The 14,572-nt window shown below is 37.7% G+C and overlaps 1 protein-coding gene across 1 annotated transcript in view; it reads right to left on the bottom strand.

The window, feature by feature from the left end:
• trip12 (thyroid hormone receptor interactor 12) overlaps positions 1-14,572 on the bottom strand; it is a 107,638-nt gene that overhangs the window by 17,447 nt on the left and 75,619 nt on the right. The window contains 9 exon segments of the mRNA XM_052017189.1: positions 604-746; positions 1,439-1,590; positions 2,256-2,383; positions 5,305-5,473; positions 5,476-5,503; positions 7,647-7,720; positions 9,983-10,140; positions 11,259-11,410; positions 14,070-14,265. Of these exon segments, the coding sequence (XP_051873149.1) occupies positions 604-746; positions 1,439-1,590; positions 2,256-2,383; positions 5,305-5,473; positions 5,476-5,503; positions 7,647-7,720; positions 9,983-10,140; positions 11,259-11,410; positions 14,070-14,265 (1,200 nt within the window).

Genomic DNA, 14,572 nt, shown 5'->3' with positions numbered 1-14,572 from the left:
CAAAAAATTCCAATAGGCTTTTCATACACTTTTTCACTTGCAGAAATCTACACTGACTCTATCCAATTCTGTTATTATTTTCATTTTCAGCTACTCTTATCAATTCCTCAAAAATAAACTCCAAAATTTTCTCGACACCAGGTTAATTTTCCTCGATGCTAGGTTAATTGACTATCATTTCCCTTCTCTCTCCCTCCTTTCGTGAGGTTATATTTGCCAATTTCCAATCTCTAGGAACCATACCAGAATCAATGGAATTCACGAAGATAACAAGTGCATCTACCATCTCTAAAGCAATTAACAAAATGTTAACTGATGTTAAATAATTTTTGTGTACTTGTGAAACTGGCCAGATATATTTACCACAGCTTAAGAATTAATTGCCAAAGAATCAAGGAGGGATGAAAAAAAACCACTTTATGGCAATATGATCCACATTGAATGCTGTGTGATCCTCCAACACGCAGATATGTCATGGGTAAAGATTCTACAGTTTGAACTATGAAAGAACTTAACCTTTGCATAAAACACAGATATCAATTTATTCAACTGTAAGGCTCATCTAATCTAGTCAGAAGAAAAAGCAGCAAGTTCATTTCATACCAGGTCCTTCCTAACTCTGTCAACCATGTTGGTATATTTCCTGTCATAATAACCAAAGGATCTTGAAGCTGGCGGTTAGCCTTTGCAGTCAATTTGCTGTTGATCAATTCGTTAGTTGGAATAATCTCTTTACAAATTGCATTCTGTAAGAAACAAATTTAAGATATTTTGACAAATGAATTCCAAATCTACTTGAAAAAATGCTGACTTTAAATTATCAACTCACATATTTCATGAGAAGCAAAAAGCAGGTGGTTCTCTAATTACTGCATAATTCATAATATACAAATTATTACTAAATATTATTTTTCACATAAAATGAACAATGTGGTTCTGGGATGAAACTACAGAGCTGCACTCAGATTGCAGCAACTAGATTCTATCACTAGTTTTCGAAATGATTGTCATGGGCAGCCTACATAAAACTGAAGCTGCCTTGGTGAACAATCACATGGCATAGAAGGCTGGATGCACCCCATCATTTGCTTAGCTCAATACATTATACAGCTTTGGATGAGACAGAAAAATGGACTGGAGAATGCAGGTTCAACCAAAACAATAGCAGCGTAACTACATTCCACACAAGGTCAAATATTATGGAAGTTCTGATGAAACATTAACAATTTCAAGATTTATTTCTCTCTCTCTCCACAGATGCCAATTGACTTGAGTATTCAGGATTTTGTTTTTATGACAACTCATCCAAAGCATATTATAAGGAAAACTAATGCTAATTTCAGGGTTAGTGGACATTCAAACTTCAGAATGCAAGTATATTTTTTACTCCATCATTTTCTGGCATCTGTTTTGAATGATGATATTATGTGGTACTCACATTATATAGATAATACCAGTATCTACTGATAGCATGAAGGACTCTCAGAAGCAGAATTACATCCAATGATGGGTCTTCAAATGTTATACCATCTGGAGGAACTGAAATCAGATAGGTTTCCAAAGGATTTCCTACTGGAGGACACACACCATCTAGATGCAAGAAAAAAAATTACATCATTTAAAGTTTGACATAAGTGGAGACCATTTCCTCACTTAGTAGCTCACTTCACACAATTAGTGAACTGCAACCTTGCTTCAATTTACATGCAATAGAGAAAAAAATTATAATTATTAATCCTTAGGATTAATGTTTTTGCTGAAGCATGAAAATAGTGCAATGACAGCAAGGGCACTTCCAAGGAACTGGAGACTGAAAATCATAGGATAGAAAGAGTTAGAAAGAGGAGAAATGTAATTTTCATCATGAAGATGTGGAATATATTGAAATGGGAGAGAGAATTCTGGTATTCTAGAATGAGAAACATTAGCTAACTACAGCAAAGTATTTAGTACTTAAAGTAAAATCAGAACAGGGCCCTGATGCTTCACACCAGAAACTGGTGAAGCAGGTCAGAGATAGCAGAGGGCCCAATTTAAAACAGAGGGCTGAAAACAGAATGTGCTGCAAAATAGTATTTTTATTCATTTATTTACAGAAGCTATTTATACAAAACTGCAAAACGTGCATTTAAATCAATGCAGCGCCTAAATAAATTCTTCACCACAATAAAATAGAGGTTAGTTCAGAAGTACATTCCTGTTAAGATGCATTAAGATTCTCTCAGGTTTGAAATCTTCATATCCCAGATACTCACCATGCCACAGCTCATCATGTTTCCTTGCATTTCTGGGGGAGGTTTTCGTGGGTGCAGATTGAGCTCGTCCTCGCTTCCCACCAACTGTATCCTTGGTTCCTTCTTCCTCTTCTCGAACAGGCTTGTACCTATTAAAAAAAATTGAGCAATTCTTTCAACCATGTCAGAGGATTTGGACCATCATTTGTGGCAATTAAAGTAGCAGAGCAAGTGTCTTGAAGACACTGGCCCTACACTTGACTGCACAGGGCTCACTAATACATTACAGTTTAGCAGAAGCCCAGATTCAGTCCTCGTGAGAAGAAACATCAAATTATAATGAATACAGTTATTACATTTCTCTGCTTGTTCACCATATTAAACAACTGTAAATGCTTGCTCAGCAAGACTTGACCATCTCAATTGAAATCCTAATTTAGATCTTTAATGAAAGATATCTTTAATCTTAAAAGCACATTTGCTGATTGAGAACAAGACAATGTGTGCTATTGAAGTACGAATACAGGCTATTCCAACTATACACGTAATACTCTATGCAAAAGCAAAATACTGCAAATGTTGAAACTTAAAAACCGTAAATGTGAGAAATACTCAGGTCACACAGCATCTGTTAAGAGAAAGTCTTTAGGTTTATGATCCTTCTCACAGAAGATCTTCAACCTGAATTGTTAACTCAGTTTCTTTCTCCACAAATACTGCACAACATGCCATTTCCAGAAATTTAATAACCTGTACAAACTAACACCAATTCTCTTCTGCTATTATAACCCAAGTAACACTGTCACTGTTGGGTTCTGCATCTCAGATCTAGCACTGTTTTTTCCTCTTTGCATCCATTAATCTCCGATTTACATCTGCTCCAGCAGATCAGCTATGACAAACGAGGATTCACCACACTCACTTATAGAACACCACATACATATGTGATATCTAAACTTTCGTGGATTCCACCTTCCCAGACATTCCCTCTCCAGTTCCCCCAACTCCCATCACATCCCACCCATCTCTTTCTGCAACATAAAACACACTTGTTTCCTCATTCTTCCAGTTCTGAGGAAGGGTCACTAACCTGACAGATTAATTGTTCTCTCTCCAGACACTGCCTGACCCAAGTATTACAAGCATTCTGCTTTTATATATATTGAGATAGTCAGTAAAGAACACAAGAGCACAAAGCAAGCCAGCATCTTCCAGGTGCATTGCATGCTTTCGCTTTGCCATCAGAAAAGCTTTGATAGCCAGCGGTCTTTCCACAAATCTTGTGACTTTATCCCAGCTGCATTACCTTATCCATGTTATAAATAACATCCACTTCTTCAGCAATTTCTTCTAAATACACTTGAAAATGATGCTAGTCAAGTTCGTGAGAATTAACGTAACGACCATTAACAGATGCCTTACTTGCACATGATAATTTTGCCGCACAGATTTTGATGCGGAATTAAAGGTGATACAATAGGACCTGTTCTCTCAACTGCCCAGACACCACTTGAGATTGATCATGCTATTAGGCTTGCTTGTTACACATCGTAACAACTGTCAAAATATCAACCAGTTTTCTTCCCTCACCGCTAAGCTCAAAGTCTCAACTTTAACCCAGATTATGATAAACAAATCCAAGTCTGTTGTATGTAAATGAAGTGGTGCCAACAACATCGTACTCTGTGAACCATAAAGTCACTTCTCATACCACAGAAGATCACTCATCCACAGTCTAAGGAGATCATCTGCTCCCAGGGAGAATTACAAACTTTTTCCCTTCCTCATCTTCCAGTTGATATAAAACTTAGAACAAGATTTTTCTTTTAAGTGTCTTGAACTTCAGTTGGACACAATTTTTAAAATACTGTTAACTGAATTTGAATCTCAATCTAGAGAAGCCTGATGTGACCTGGCAATCAATTAAGTAATCCCATGATAGAGATCCTCCCCAGGTTACAACAGTTCCTGAGAACTATTCATAAACTAAACTGTTCATAGGTGGTAAATGCAGCTGCTGGCAATATACTTAAATATAGGCCAAAGGGCAATGTGTAGTTAAACCAGGGCATTTAACTCAGTCAGATTTCTCTGCAAGATGGAATGACATTGCCACAAACCCAGTTCCTGCACAGAAGATGCCTGCAACTGCCAGCAAATCTATCCCACAGATCTCCCAAATGATTGTTTGCAAGTACAGGCTGTCTGCAAGTCAGCATTTGTAACCTGGGAGAACCTGTAGATGATTCCCCATGCAACTCATGGAAACGCTCATGAAACAGAACTACCATTTAAGATTTGCAAGTTGTCTTGTAAATTTAGTGAAACTGGAATGTTCGATGTTGTGGCATCAAGCTTTTCTTACAAATCTTTGTTCAATTCTGTGTACTATAAAGCAGTACTGTTCCATCCAAATCTTTTGGAACTTTTGATGCTTGCTGCAGCTTTTGTTTTTCTCTCCCATAATTCCCTCTCATTCCTTCTGTCCACTTGAGCTTTGCTCTTTTCCACACTCCTGTCTTCCTTACCTCCAGCACTTCCTCAGGATTCTCTGAATTTTTGCGTTCTTTTGCCTCTTTCCCCACTTGAATTCGTACTAAATCTGACACTCCTTCCAATCAAGTCATCAACCTCTACCTCCAATGCACTTCTCAAAACACTTGGAGCTTCCTCAGATTCATTGGGGGAAAGGGTTTGTACACAAATGGTCCAATTAACATTCAACAGATTAGTATTAAGATCCATGGAATCAACGAGACAGATAATGGTTAACAGTACTTCGGGTCTTCCTGTCAGGGCCAGTTAAATAAAAACCCATTTTCCTGATCAACCTTGAATAAATTGACATTAGAGTTTTGGCATGGTAGGCTTTTGGAAACATGATTGCTGGTTGTGGCTGGCAGGCTGGCTACGTGCACCTGGGTCTATAAACATTTTCTACAAAGTTACACAGAACAGAATTGGAATTATGCTTTTATAGTTGCTTTGGTTATTGTAGGTCCATAGGAAGAAAGAAGCAAAGTTACTGGAACAATTTTCATTGTATGCAACGAGTGCATCTAATACATACCATATCGTATGGGTCTTTGTCCATATTCCTGCCCGCCCTAACGGATTACTTTCATCGTCAGTGGATTCTCTTTCCTCATCAGCTTGCACACTGAACTGCCTGACAGCCTGGTAAACAGTCATGTTATAAGGCAGCAAGTGATCTCCTATGTAAAACTGTAGTCTGTGCTTACACTCCCTGAATTCAAGAATTGGGCAGCCTAGGAGAAAAGAGGCAAAATTTTAGTATATTCATCCTAGCTACTTCAAAAAGTCTTAATAATAAAACTCACTTCATGGAGCATTTGGTCGAGTTGAAAATGTAAATACTTAAACTTCAGAAACAATGGATTCATTTCTATTCAACATTTAGTATGCTGAAATTATCAGCAGCTGGGATCTTGTAAATGTTAAATTCTAAACCATGAAGCACAGTGAAATAACTAGAATATTTACTGTGTAATTGGTAAAGAATACTGCATGTTATATTGAGCTTAAATGAGCTGCAAGTGTTTGGGATAGATAATGGAGCACAGATTTAGATTGCAGCAAGGCACAGGTAGGAGCTGTGGCTAATTGGTCAGGATTTTTTTTAAACATACAGCAATGAAGAAATGGCATTTCCTGTTGACAAAGAAAAATACTAACAATGCTTTCTCTGGTGTCTATTTCCCCTATTCCGGCATAACTTGGAATCTGAACCCACCTACAGGGTAATATTGCTAACCAGCAACAACAGTGAAGTTACAGATTGATCAGCTAGACTGAAGAATTCTCAAACAGCAAGTTTAGTGAAAGCAAAATAATTGGCAGATGAAAATGAATTTCAGATTTAAACTTTCATATTTCAAAATCAAAGGTTTAAACACTTTCAAAGGCTTTCAGTGGGAACAGTGCAAAAACTCTGTCAGTGGCACAGCAGTTAGTTCTGCTGCCTTGTAGCAAGTGCCACGGGTTTGATCCTGACCTTGGGTACTGTGTGTGGACAGCTTGCAAATTCTACTTGTGACCTCATGGATACTCCTGTTTCCTCCCACATGTCAAAGGTGTGTTGGTTAGCAGGTTAAAATTATTGCTGTAAATTCCCTAGTGTAGGTGGGTGGCAGGAAAAATTGGGAGGGAGGCGAGGGTAAGTTGATAGGAATGAGAAAAAAAGTGGGATTAGTGTAGGTGGGTGCTTGAAGGTCAGTGGGGATGTGTACATAATTTAGTTGTATGGATATGATGTAGGAAGTACCATTAGCAAGTTCACAGATGACAGAGTTTAATACTGTTGATGATAGCGAGGGTCATCATTGGCTACAGATCAACATCAGGTTGGGAAGATGGGCAGAGAAATGGCAAATAGAATTTATTCCTGAAAATCATGCTGCGATATGCTTGGAGGACTAATAAAACCCATATATAAATAATGAAATGGTACAACTCCAGGAAGTATGGAGGAACAGACACACCTGGGGGCATGTGTCCAAGAATCCCTGAAAGCAGCAACAAATGGATAAGGTGGTTAAGCCAGCATTCAGTAGCTGGTGCACTAAATGAGCAAGGAAGTTATGGTACAGTTTTATGAAACATTAGTTGCTCCAGACCTAGAGCACTGTCATTTTGGTCACCATACTATGGGAATGATGTGATTGCATTTGAGAGTGCAGAGGAGATTCACCAGTACATTGCCTGGGATGGAGCATGGAGCATTTCAGCTATGACAGACTGGAAAGGTTGGGTTCGATTTCTTTGGAGCAGAGAAAGTTGAAGGGTGGGGGGTGGGGGGGTGTGTGGGGAGGTGACGACTTCATTAACAAACAAAATGAGTAGCATGGATTGAGTAAATTGAGTAAAAACCTTTCCCCCTTGACAGGAGGTGCCTACACTCGTGTTCCAATCTATTCATTCAAGTGAAACTAATTTTACCCGAATAAAAGAGTCAACCACTTAACAATAAATCATACAAAACTATTCAATTCTAGAAAACAAAAGGTAATGGTATATAATGGTGCAAAAATCTGCAAAGCACGGTTAGTACTCAATTGTTCCAACACAAAGCCAATATATGATGGATGTACTGATGGAAATACTCACATGATGGATACACTGAATATAAATTTAAACATTTGGCAATTTTTTCTGCGTCGTAGTTGAGTCCTTCCCTCCTTTTACAAAATTTAATTTTAGAATGTGATCAAATATACATTAGTAACCTGCAAAATTGTAGATAGAATTCATATTTTCTAAACCACGAATCAATTTGATTTTCTAAGTGAGTGAACATTTGACAAAGTCAACCAGCATTATTTAATTTTAATAGTAATAAGCTGACAACAACAATAAGCACTTATGCAATTTCCAGCTAACAGAAACACTTACCAATGACTCATCAATTTCATCATCGGAGCCATCATCATCACTGTCTTCATCTTCCTCGCGTATTCTTCCATACCCTTGAATCAGAAAAATATCAGGTCAATATTACCTCTAGAATTCCAGACAGCATAAGAGAGATCATAACTAAGTGCAATAAAAAGACATCCTAACCATTAAGTACAGTGTAACAAAACCCTAACAGGCACAAACAGTCCTAAATATTTACTTAATATTCCCTCATTCCTCTAGACTTCATCCATCAACTGAACTTCACACCTCATTAATGTGGCAGACGATTTTTTTTATTCAAAAATTAAACACCCATAACTCCTCAATGACTGAAAGCCCAGCTTTTACCTCAAAATTTGAATCCAGCTAATGGAAACAACCCCAAGAATTCAAGTCTTTGCACCAGGCAGCAGAGCAAATTTATATTTCACTCTCTCTCTCAACAGCTTCCTTATTACGTGAAACTCAAGTGTACACAATGCACTTGGGTCCTGCTGTTTTAAATAGCTTTTACATTTCCCACTTGGTTTACATAAAAACAATTTCATTAATTTTTTGTATGGTGCTAATGTCTATAGAACCTATAATTTCAAAATGAACACCAATGATTCTAGTTCCAGAGTATAATAACCACTATTCTTTTTAACTAAGTTATTACTTCCCAACTGATGTTATCTACCAAAGTTTTTAATATTTCTTTGGCTTATATATTGTCTCTAGCCATTTATAAACGAGTTTGGTGTCCCGACGCATTTCATACCCCTTAACTTTTAAAGGCACTACCATGATTTGCTTGTAACGCTCTTCTTGAATTCCATGTGATTACATTCACATTTGCCCCAACCACTATGTTTGTTGGCTCCTGAAAGAATTGTGGTTTGTCAAAATTATCCCTTCCAAAATCCACGCTGACAACTTTTAACTATATACATCCTTTAAGACATAAATGTCATAAGAAAAACGATAGAATAATGGGTCTAAAATTGCATTACCTTGATCTCACATTTAATAGGGATTTTGTTTGGTCACTCTCCTGCACACATCTGCAAAATTCTAAAGCACTAGCAATTTTCTCTCTCATCTTTCATTGCATTTCAAGAATCCTACTGTGCATTGGTACTTTGCCTTCCTTTAATCAAAGCAATGTTCAGAAATTTCCTTTAATCTGTTTTGCCTTCAACCATCAAGATTTACTTTTCTAATAGCTTCTCTTTACAAGATGAATAGTTAACTTTGAGCAAAATAAAATTAAAATTTAAAATGCAATGTTTGATCTAGCAGAGCACTGGTCTAGATTTTTGTGGGAGTGTTCCTGATATTTCATAGGCAGGTTACTATCCAAGCTGGTGACATGGCTTTCCTCATACAAGCCAATTTGCTTCACTCTTCCTTCAAAGTCAATCCAGCTCACTTTTATCCACGCAGTATGGTACACAGCAGTGTTGGTGTCTTTTGCTTTTCATCTGCAATAGATGTGGTCTGTACTCAGATTTTCAGCAAAGGCAAGAATCAGCAGGGGTGACTGAGAATATACTGTATTTCTCAATAATGAATTCATTATCTTCAGCTTCTAAGCTGCATCCCTGCTTAAAATAGTTTAACAGATATCCTCAATTCTAGTCTAGCTCTTTATTGTTGCTATTTGTAATTAAAGGGCACTATCATATTGAGAACTCTTAAATGTTTACTTTTTTTGTTAAACCAAGTCAAATGCAAAATGGAGAAACAGGAGATTGAATAATTTTTGCAAAGAAAATCCTGTTCTTGAAATTAATTTCAGGGATCTTCTGCTGAAGAGCGATCCACAAGCTCACCATTCACTTGACCTTGGAAACACTGTCCCGGCTAGAGTAGGTGCCAAGATGCACACTTCCTCTGGGAAGTTGGCTTCCAGCTATGAGCAAGGCCTAGCATACTGCAGGCCCTTTCTGATCCAAGCTGACAGGCCTCACCTGCAGCTATTATGACAGCTGGTTTCTCTACTGTCAAAGCTGATGAAATCGCATGTTTGTATAATATTACCATAATAACATAAAGGTAGTAAATGTTACTCAATTAAGGTGAAAGTAATTTAGACATTGAAACACTAGAACACAATTAAAAATATTTAAAAATCAATTCAGTTAAATAAAAATGAACTTGTTCCAAACAGATAAGCCAGTTTTAAGGGGAATATCTAGGCTGGTGTAAATTAGACATCTGCTCTTGACAAAAATTACACAATTAGATTTTTAACCCCAAGGTAAAACTTGAACATTATTGCTGCATCACAATGTAATGGTAAGAAATTAAAGTTTTACTGCTTAGCACAGAAATAAAACAGCCACCACCTCTGACAACAAGATAACGCTCAATAGCCTGTACTAAAGCCAACGGATCAATCTTCACTGGACCACCCTTCCATTGCTTGACATTGGTACTGTCTGGATGTCTCTGCAGCTGACATTTCAATTGATGTGTGTTGAAGAATTTCAGAGCCTGTGATCCCCTGATGAGAGGGAAAAAAATCAAGTAAAAACATTGTCAAGGAAAAGGAAATCTTTTCAATTTCCAAAGCTATACAGGCAACTAAAACTCTTCCCCCCCACCCCCCCCCCCCCAACCCCATCAGAAAAGCATTATATAAACCTAACATGGTTAAATGCCAGGGAGAGTAGAATGTGGGGAAATAGGCCTGCAATTAAAAGCTTACATTATTTCAAAAACCATCACTGTTTCCTGATGCTGATTGTATATTCCAGACTCGAACAATCCAAATAATTGAAGGCTAATTTAGACTAGAGAAACAGCTAGAAGTTAGTTAAAGTGGCAACAGTGTCATAATCTACCCAAAAATGTCACATTAACAGAATTGCAATTACTAGCTAATTTTTGAACAAGTGCAAGGGAATCTCATCACTAAGGGCAGCACGATGGCACTGTGCAAAATTTATATGTATTGGTGTGACCGTTCGCATTTCTTCTGGTTCTACCTCACATCTGGCAAGTTAATTGACTACAGTAAATGACACTTCAGTATAGATTAATGCCAAATAAATCAAAATGGGTGTTGATAGGCATGCAAGGAGAAAGAATATATAGCAAGAGTACAGGGAAATAAAACCAATAGGATTGTTGTCTTAAGAGCTGGTGTGGATCCAATGTGACAAATGGCTTCCTATTTCATTAAGATTGATAGGAACAGACTATCATTTTAAGTTGAGACCTTCAGGAGAGGACTATACCTTACTTGCTTGTCTCAAGTGTTCCTACAAGTATTTGGGGCTAAATATAGTTCAGATTTAGTTCATTTTATAAGTTGGTATAGGACACAGAAGACGTTGATATGCCGTAGGCCTCAGCAAAACCCATACGTCCAGTCATAGGACTTCCATGGTCAAATCAAGAAACATTCAGAAGGCCAATCTCTAATATCTGAATCATAAAATTAAGTTGCTGTAATCCAGGGATATTAATCTTAAAGGTAATAAATCTTTCTCAACAATGCCTTTCTTTTGGATTACCTGCTGGTTGGTGGATACAGCAAGGGGCAGACTAAAACCACAGATTCCACACCTTTAAATTTTTGATACATCCATTTAATATCATATTAAATATTATTCATACCTGCTTCCTGTTCCATTCCCACTTGGGAAATCATGCACCTTCACTGGAAATTGCTCCATCTGACTCAGACAATTGTTCATTTTATGCACCAATGCGAGCAATGGCCCATTTCCAAGAGGTTCAAGTCGACCAAGAGGTTCGTCTCCTGGAGGCTGTGAAAATAGACAAAATGCATAACAATCTCGAAAATTATCTCTGTTCATCCAGGCTTGGATAATTTTTTTTTCCTCTTTTCTTTAAATGTCTAAAAGCAGTGATACTGAAGCTTAATTCAGCATGAGGCATTCTGGTGACCTAGCTAAAATTCTTCTGAGAAGAAACTGTTTAACAGACCAGTTTCATAGTTGCCGCTTAGGAAGAGAGCTTTCAATCCAAGTGTATATACAATTTGTAACCTTCAATATCAGACTGCGATTAAATGTGCTACATTATAAAAAGTTGCTTCCACTGGTAGTGAGACGAGAACTAGGGGGCATAGCCCCAGATTCAGAGGATTAGATTTAGGATGGAGATGGAGGAACTGCTTTTCCCAGAGAGTAGAGAATCTATGGAATTCTCTGCCCAAGGAAGCAGTAGAGGCTACCTCATTTAATATATTTAAGACACAGTTAGATAGAATTTTGCATAGTAGGGGAATTAAGGGTTATGGGGAAAAGGCAGGTTGGTGGAGCTGAGTCCATGGCCGGATCAGCCATGATCTTATTGAATGGCAGGATGGCCGACTCCTGCTCCTATTTCTTATGTTCTTTATGTTACAACAGAAAAAAATAATTAACAACCAGTTAGATTCTTTTTAAGTCCATTATGGGCTGATATATTTTCTACATTGGCAACATCACAGGTTTATAATACACTGTGCGTAGACATGATTAATAACAACAATGGCAATGCACCTATATTTTTAGATCTAGTCTGCATTTATAGCAAAGATTTTTGAAACACCTGAGTCACAGTATCAAGCAGCACAGAAACAGACCCCTTGGCCCACCATGTCCATGCCAACCAATTACCCAACTGAACAAATCCCATTTACCAGCACTTGGTCCGTAGCCTCATGTGTTGGTGACTAAGTGCTCTGCTAGATATTTAAAGTGTCCCATATACCTGCCTCCACCATCTCCAGACAGTACCCTCTGAGTGGAAAAAAAAGTCCTCCGATCCCTTCTGACTCCTCCCATTCATTGGCCAAAGAACTTCAACTCAAACTTTGCTCTGAAGATAAACAACTTGGTCGGATGAGGGGAAAAAGAAGAAATCAGCAAAACCTCACCAAATCACGAGTTTTCCTGCCAACAGCAAAATTTGTTGCACGATTGCTTACACAAGACGACACACCGTTGAAGACCAAGTCAAAATGAAGTGCCTCAGAAAAAGTTACCCGGATTTTGTGACTAAGGACATTTACTTTCTCCTGCGGCCAACAGTTTACTATGATTCATTTTTTGAAGTGCATCCACGTTGGCCTTTTTTGTTGTCTTATTCAGCAGGGAGGCAGGGGCAGAAATTCAGGGGAGTTGAGACAGCAAATAATTGGATTACTGCTGGTTGGAAATACTGTTTGTAGTGGCTAATCTGCAGATGTACTTTAGTGATACTAAATTTAACTGCTGATTTGTTCAGTTGCAGGTAAGATAATCTACAATTCATAAACCAGAGATGTTTTTCTTTTGTTACTTATTACCCCCCTCAAAAGGTGGGATACCAACTAATTTCATTGGCATGGAAAAGCATTAGTTTTACCTCTCTGCAGCATTTTTGTGCTCACAACAGTCCAATGACATGTTAAGCTGTGAATCAAGGATTTTGATCCAGCAACAATGAACAAGATATATCAAAATGAGATGTGCAACATATTGCATTTGTTCTTTAATGGTAGAGGTTAAGAGAGACAAGTGTTGTAACAATAATTATATGCTTCTATCCTGTAGGCAGTACAAAATGCAGCCAAACTGCAGAGAGGGGTTAATAGATTTTGGTAGCAGGGGCCGATTAAGTAAACTGTTGGACCCGAATGCTGCTGACTTTCCAATATCATTGTAGTTCCACTCATCCAATGAAATGGTGAAAATATTACATCACATTCCAGGCGCGAGTACTATAACCAGCTGGGATGAGACACAAGGATACCCAACCTCTGCCCTATTTCTGCAGTGTTTGATTTGGTTGAACCAGTTAAAAGCTAGAAGCAAAGGTTATGAATGGAAACAAATGCACAAGCAATGGCGAGAAGGAAACAACTTTTAATATAAGCAAAGTTGTGGGTCACTATTGCAGGAAGTGCAAGGATTTAGGGGAAATTTCCAACTCTGATCAAAACACAAGTTTCCTTTAAAGTGTACAAGCACTGACTGACCTTTGAAGCATTTAAGATGTACAGTGTTAAAATTGTTTCCTTAAGCAAATAATTAAAAGTAGGCACACTGTACAGTTCCAACTGGATCTGCATCTATCCCATGGCTATATTTACTGACTAACCATCCCTATTTACCTTAAGATGTTGACGGGGCCCTTTCTTAAATTGCTCTAGTTTGGGGGGCAATTGTTCCCCATTTGGGCACTTCAAGTTCAAAACTTTTCAAAGTTTTGATTAATACTGACTAACTGATGCTAAGATGTTTTCCCAAAGAATTTTGACTTTTCTGAAACTGTTTAAATATATACACAATACAAAATTTAAAACAAAAACTGCTTTTGAGCAACCCATCAGGTTGAGGATCTAACAGAACTAAATCTGGTGTTATTAACTATCTAATTGGCAAGATTTGTCAAAAGGGAATTTCATGAACATATGAAATCAGAAGTACTACTCACAGGACAACCATAGAAAACGTGAAGAAACCTTCTCAATCTGACATTTCGATTCACAAGGTCTTTGTCACTTTTTTGACGTCAATACAACAGCAATTGTTTCACAAAACCACTGTGCTGAATTTCGAAGGACGACACATCAGACTCCGAGACTATTGAGCGGATTTCTAAAAGGCACTCAATTCCTCCATCCACCTGTGTGTGTGTGGGGGGGGGGGGGGGAGAGAGAAGCGGGGTGTGGAAAGAGTGGAAATAAGTTACCAGTTTAAAACAAAACTGCTTCAAATACTTCATTCTATTATTTTTTTATTCTATAAAAAAATGTCATTCTGTTATGCATTTTGTACAAGTATTAAATGTCTTAGATAATCCTTATACAAACTTCAAAAGTACTTTTCATACAAGTCCCCTGTACCTAAAAGATATACCTTCTACATAGTGTGCTTTCATTTTTAAGATTTGATCTCATGTCTCACATAATATTCAGTTTTAAAACAGATTAAAGT

This window comes from Pristis pectinata, chromosome 6 (genome assembly GCF_009764475.1).
Source record: "Pristis pectinata isolate sPriPec2 chromosome 6, sPriPec2.1.pri, whole genome shotgun sequence".
NCBI lineage: Eukaryota > Metazoa > Chordata > Chondrichthyes > Rhinopristiformes > Pristidae > Pristis > Pristis pectinata.
Note: the sequence above shows the minus strand (reverse complement) of the source record. Positions and strands in the feature narration are given on the sequence as shown.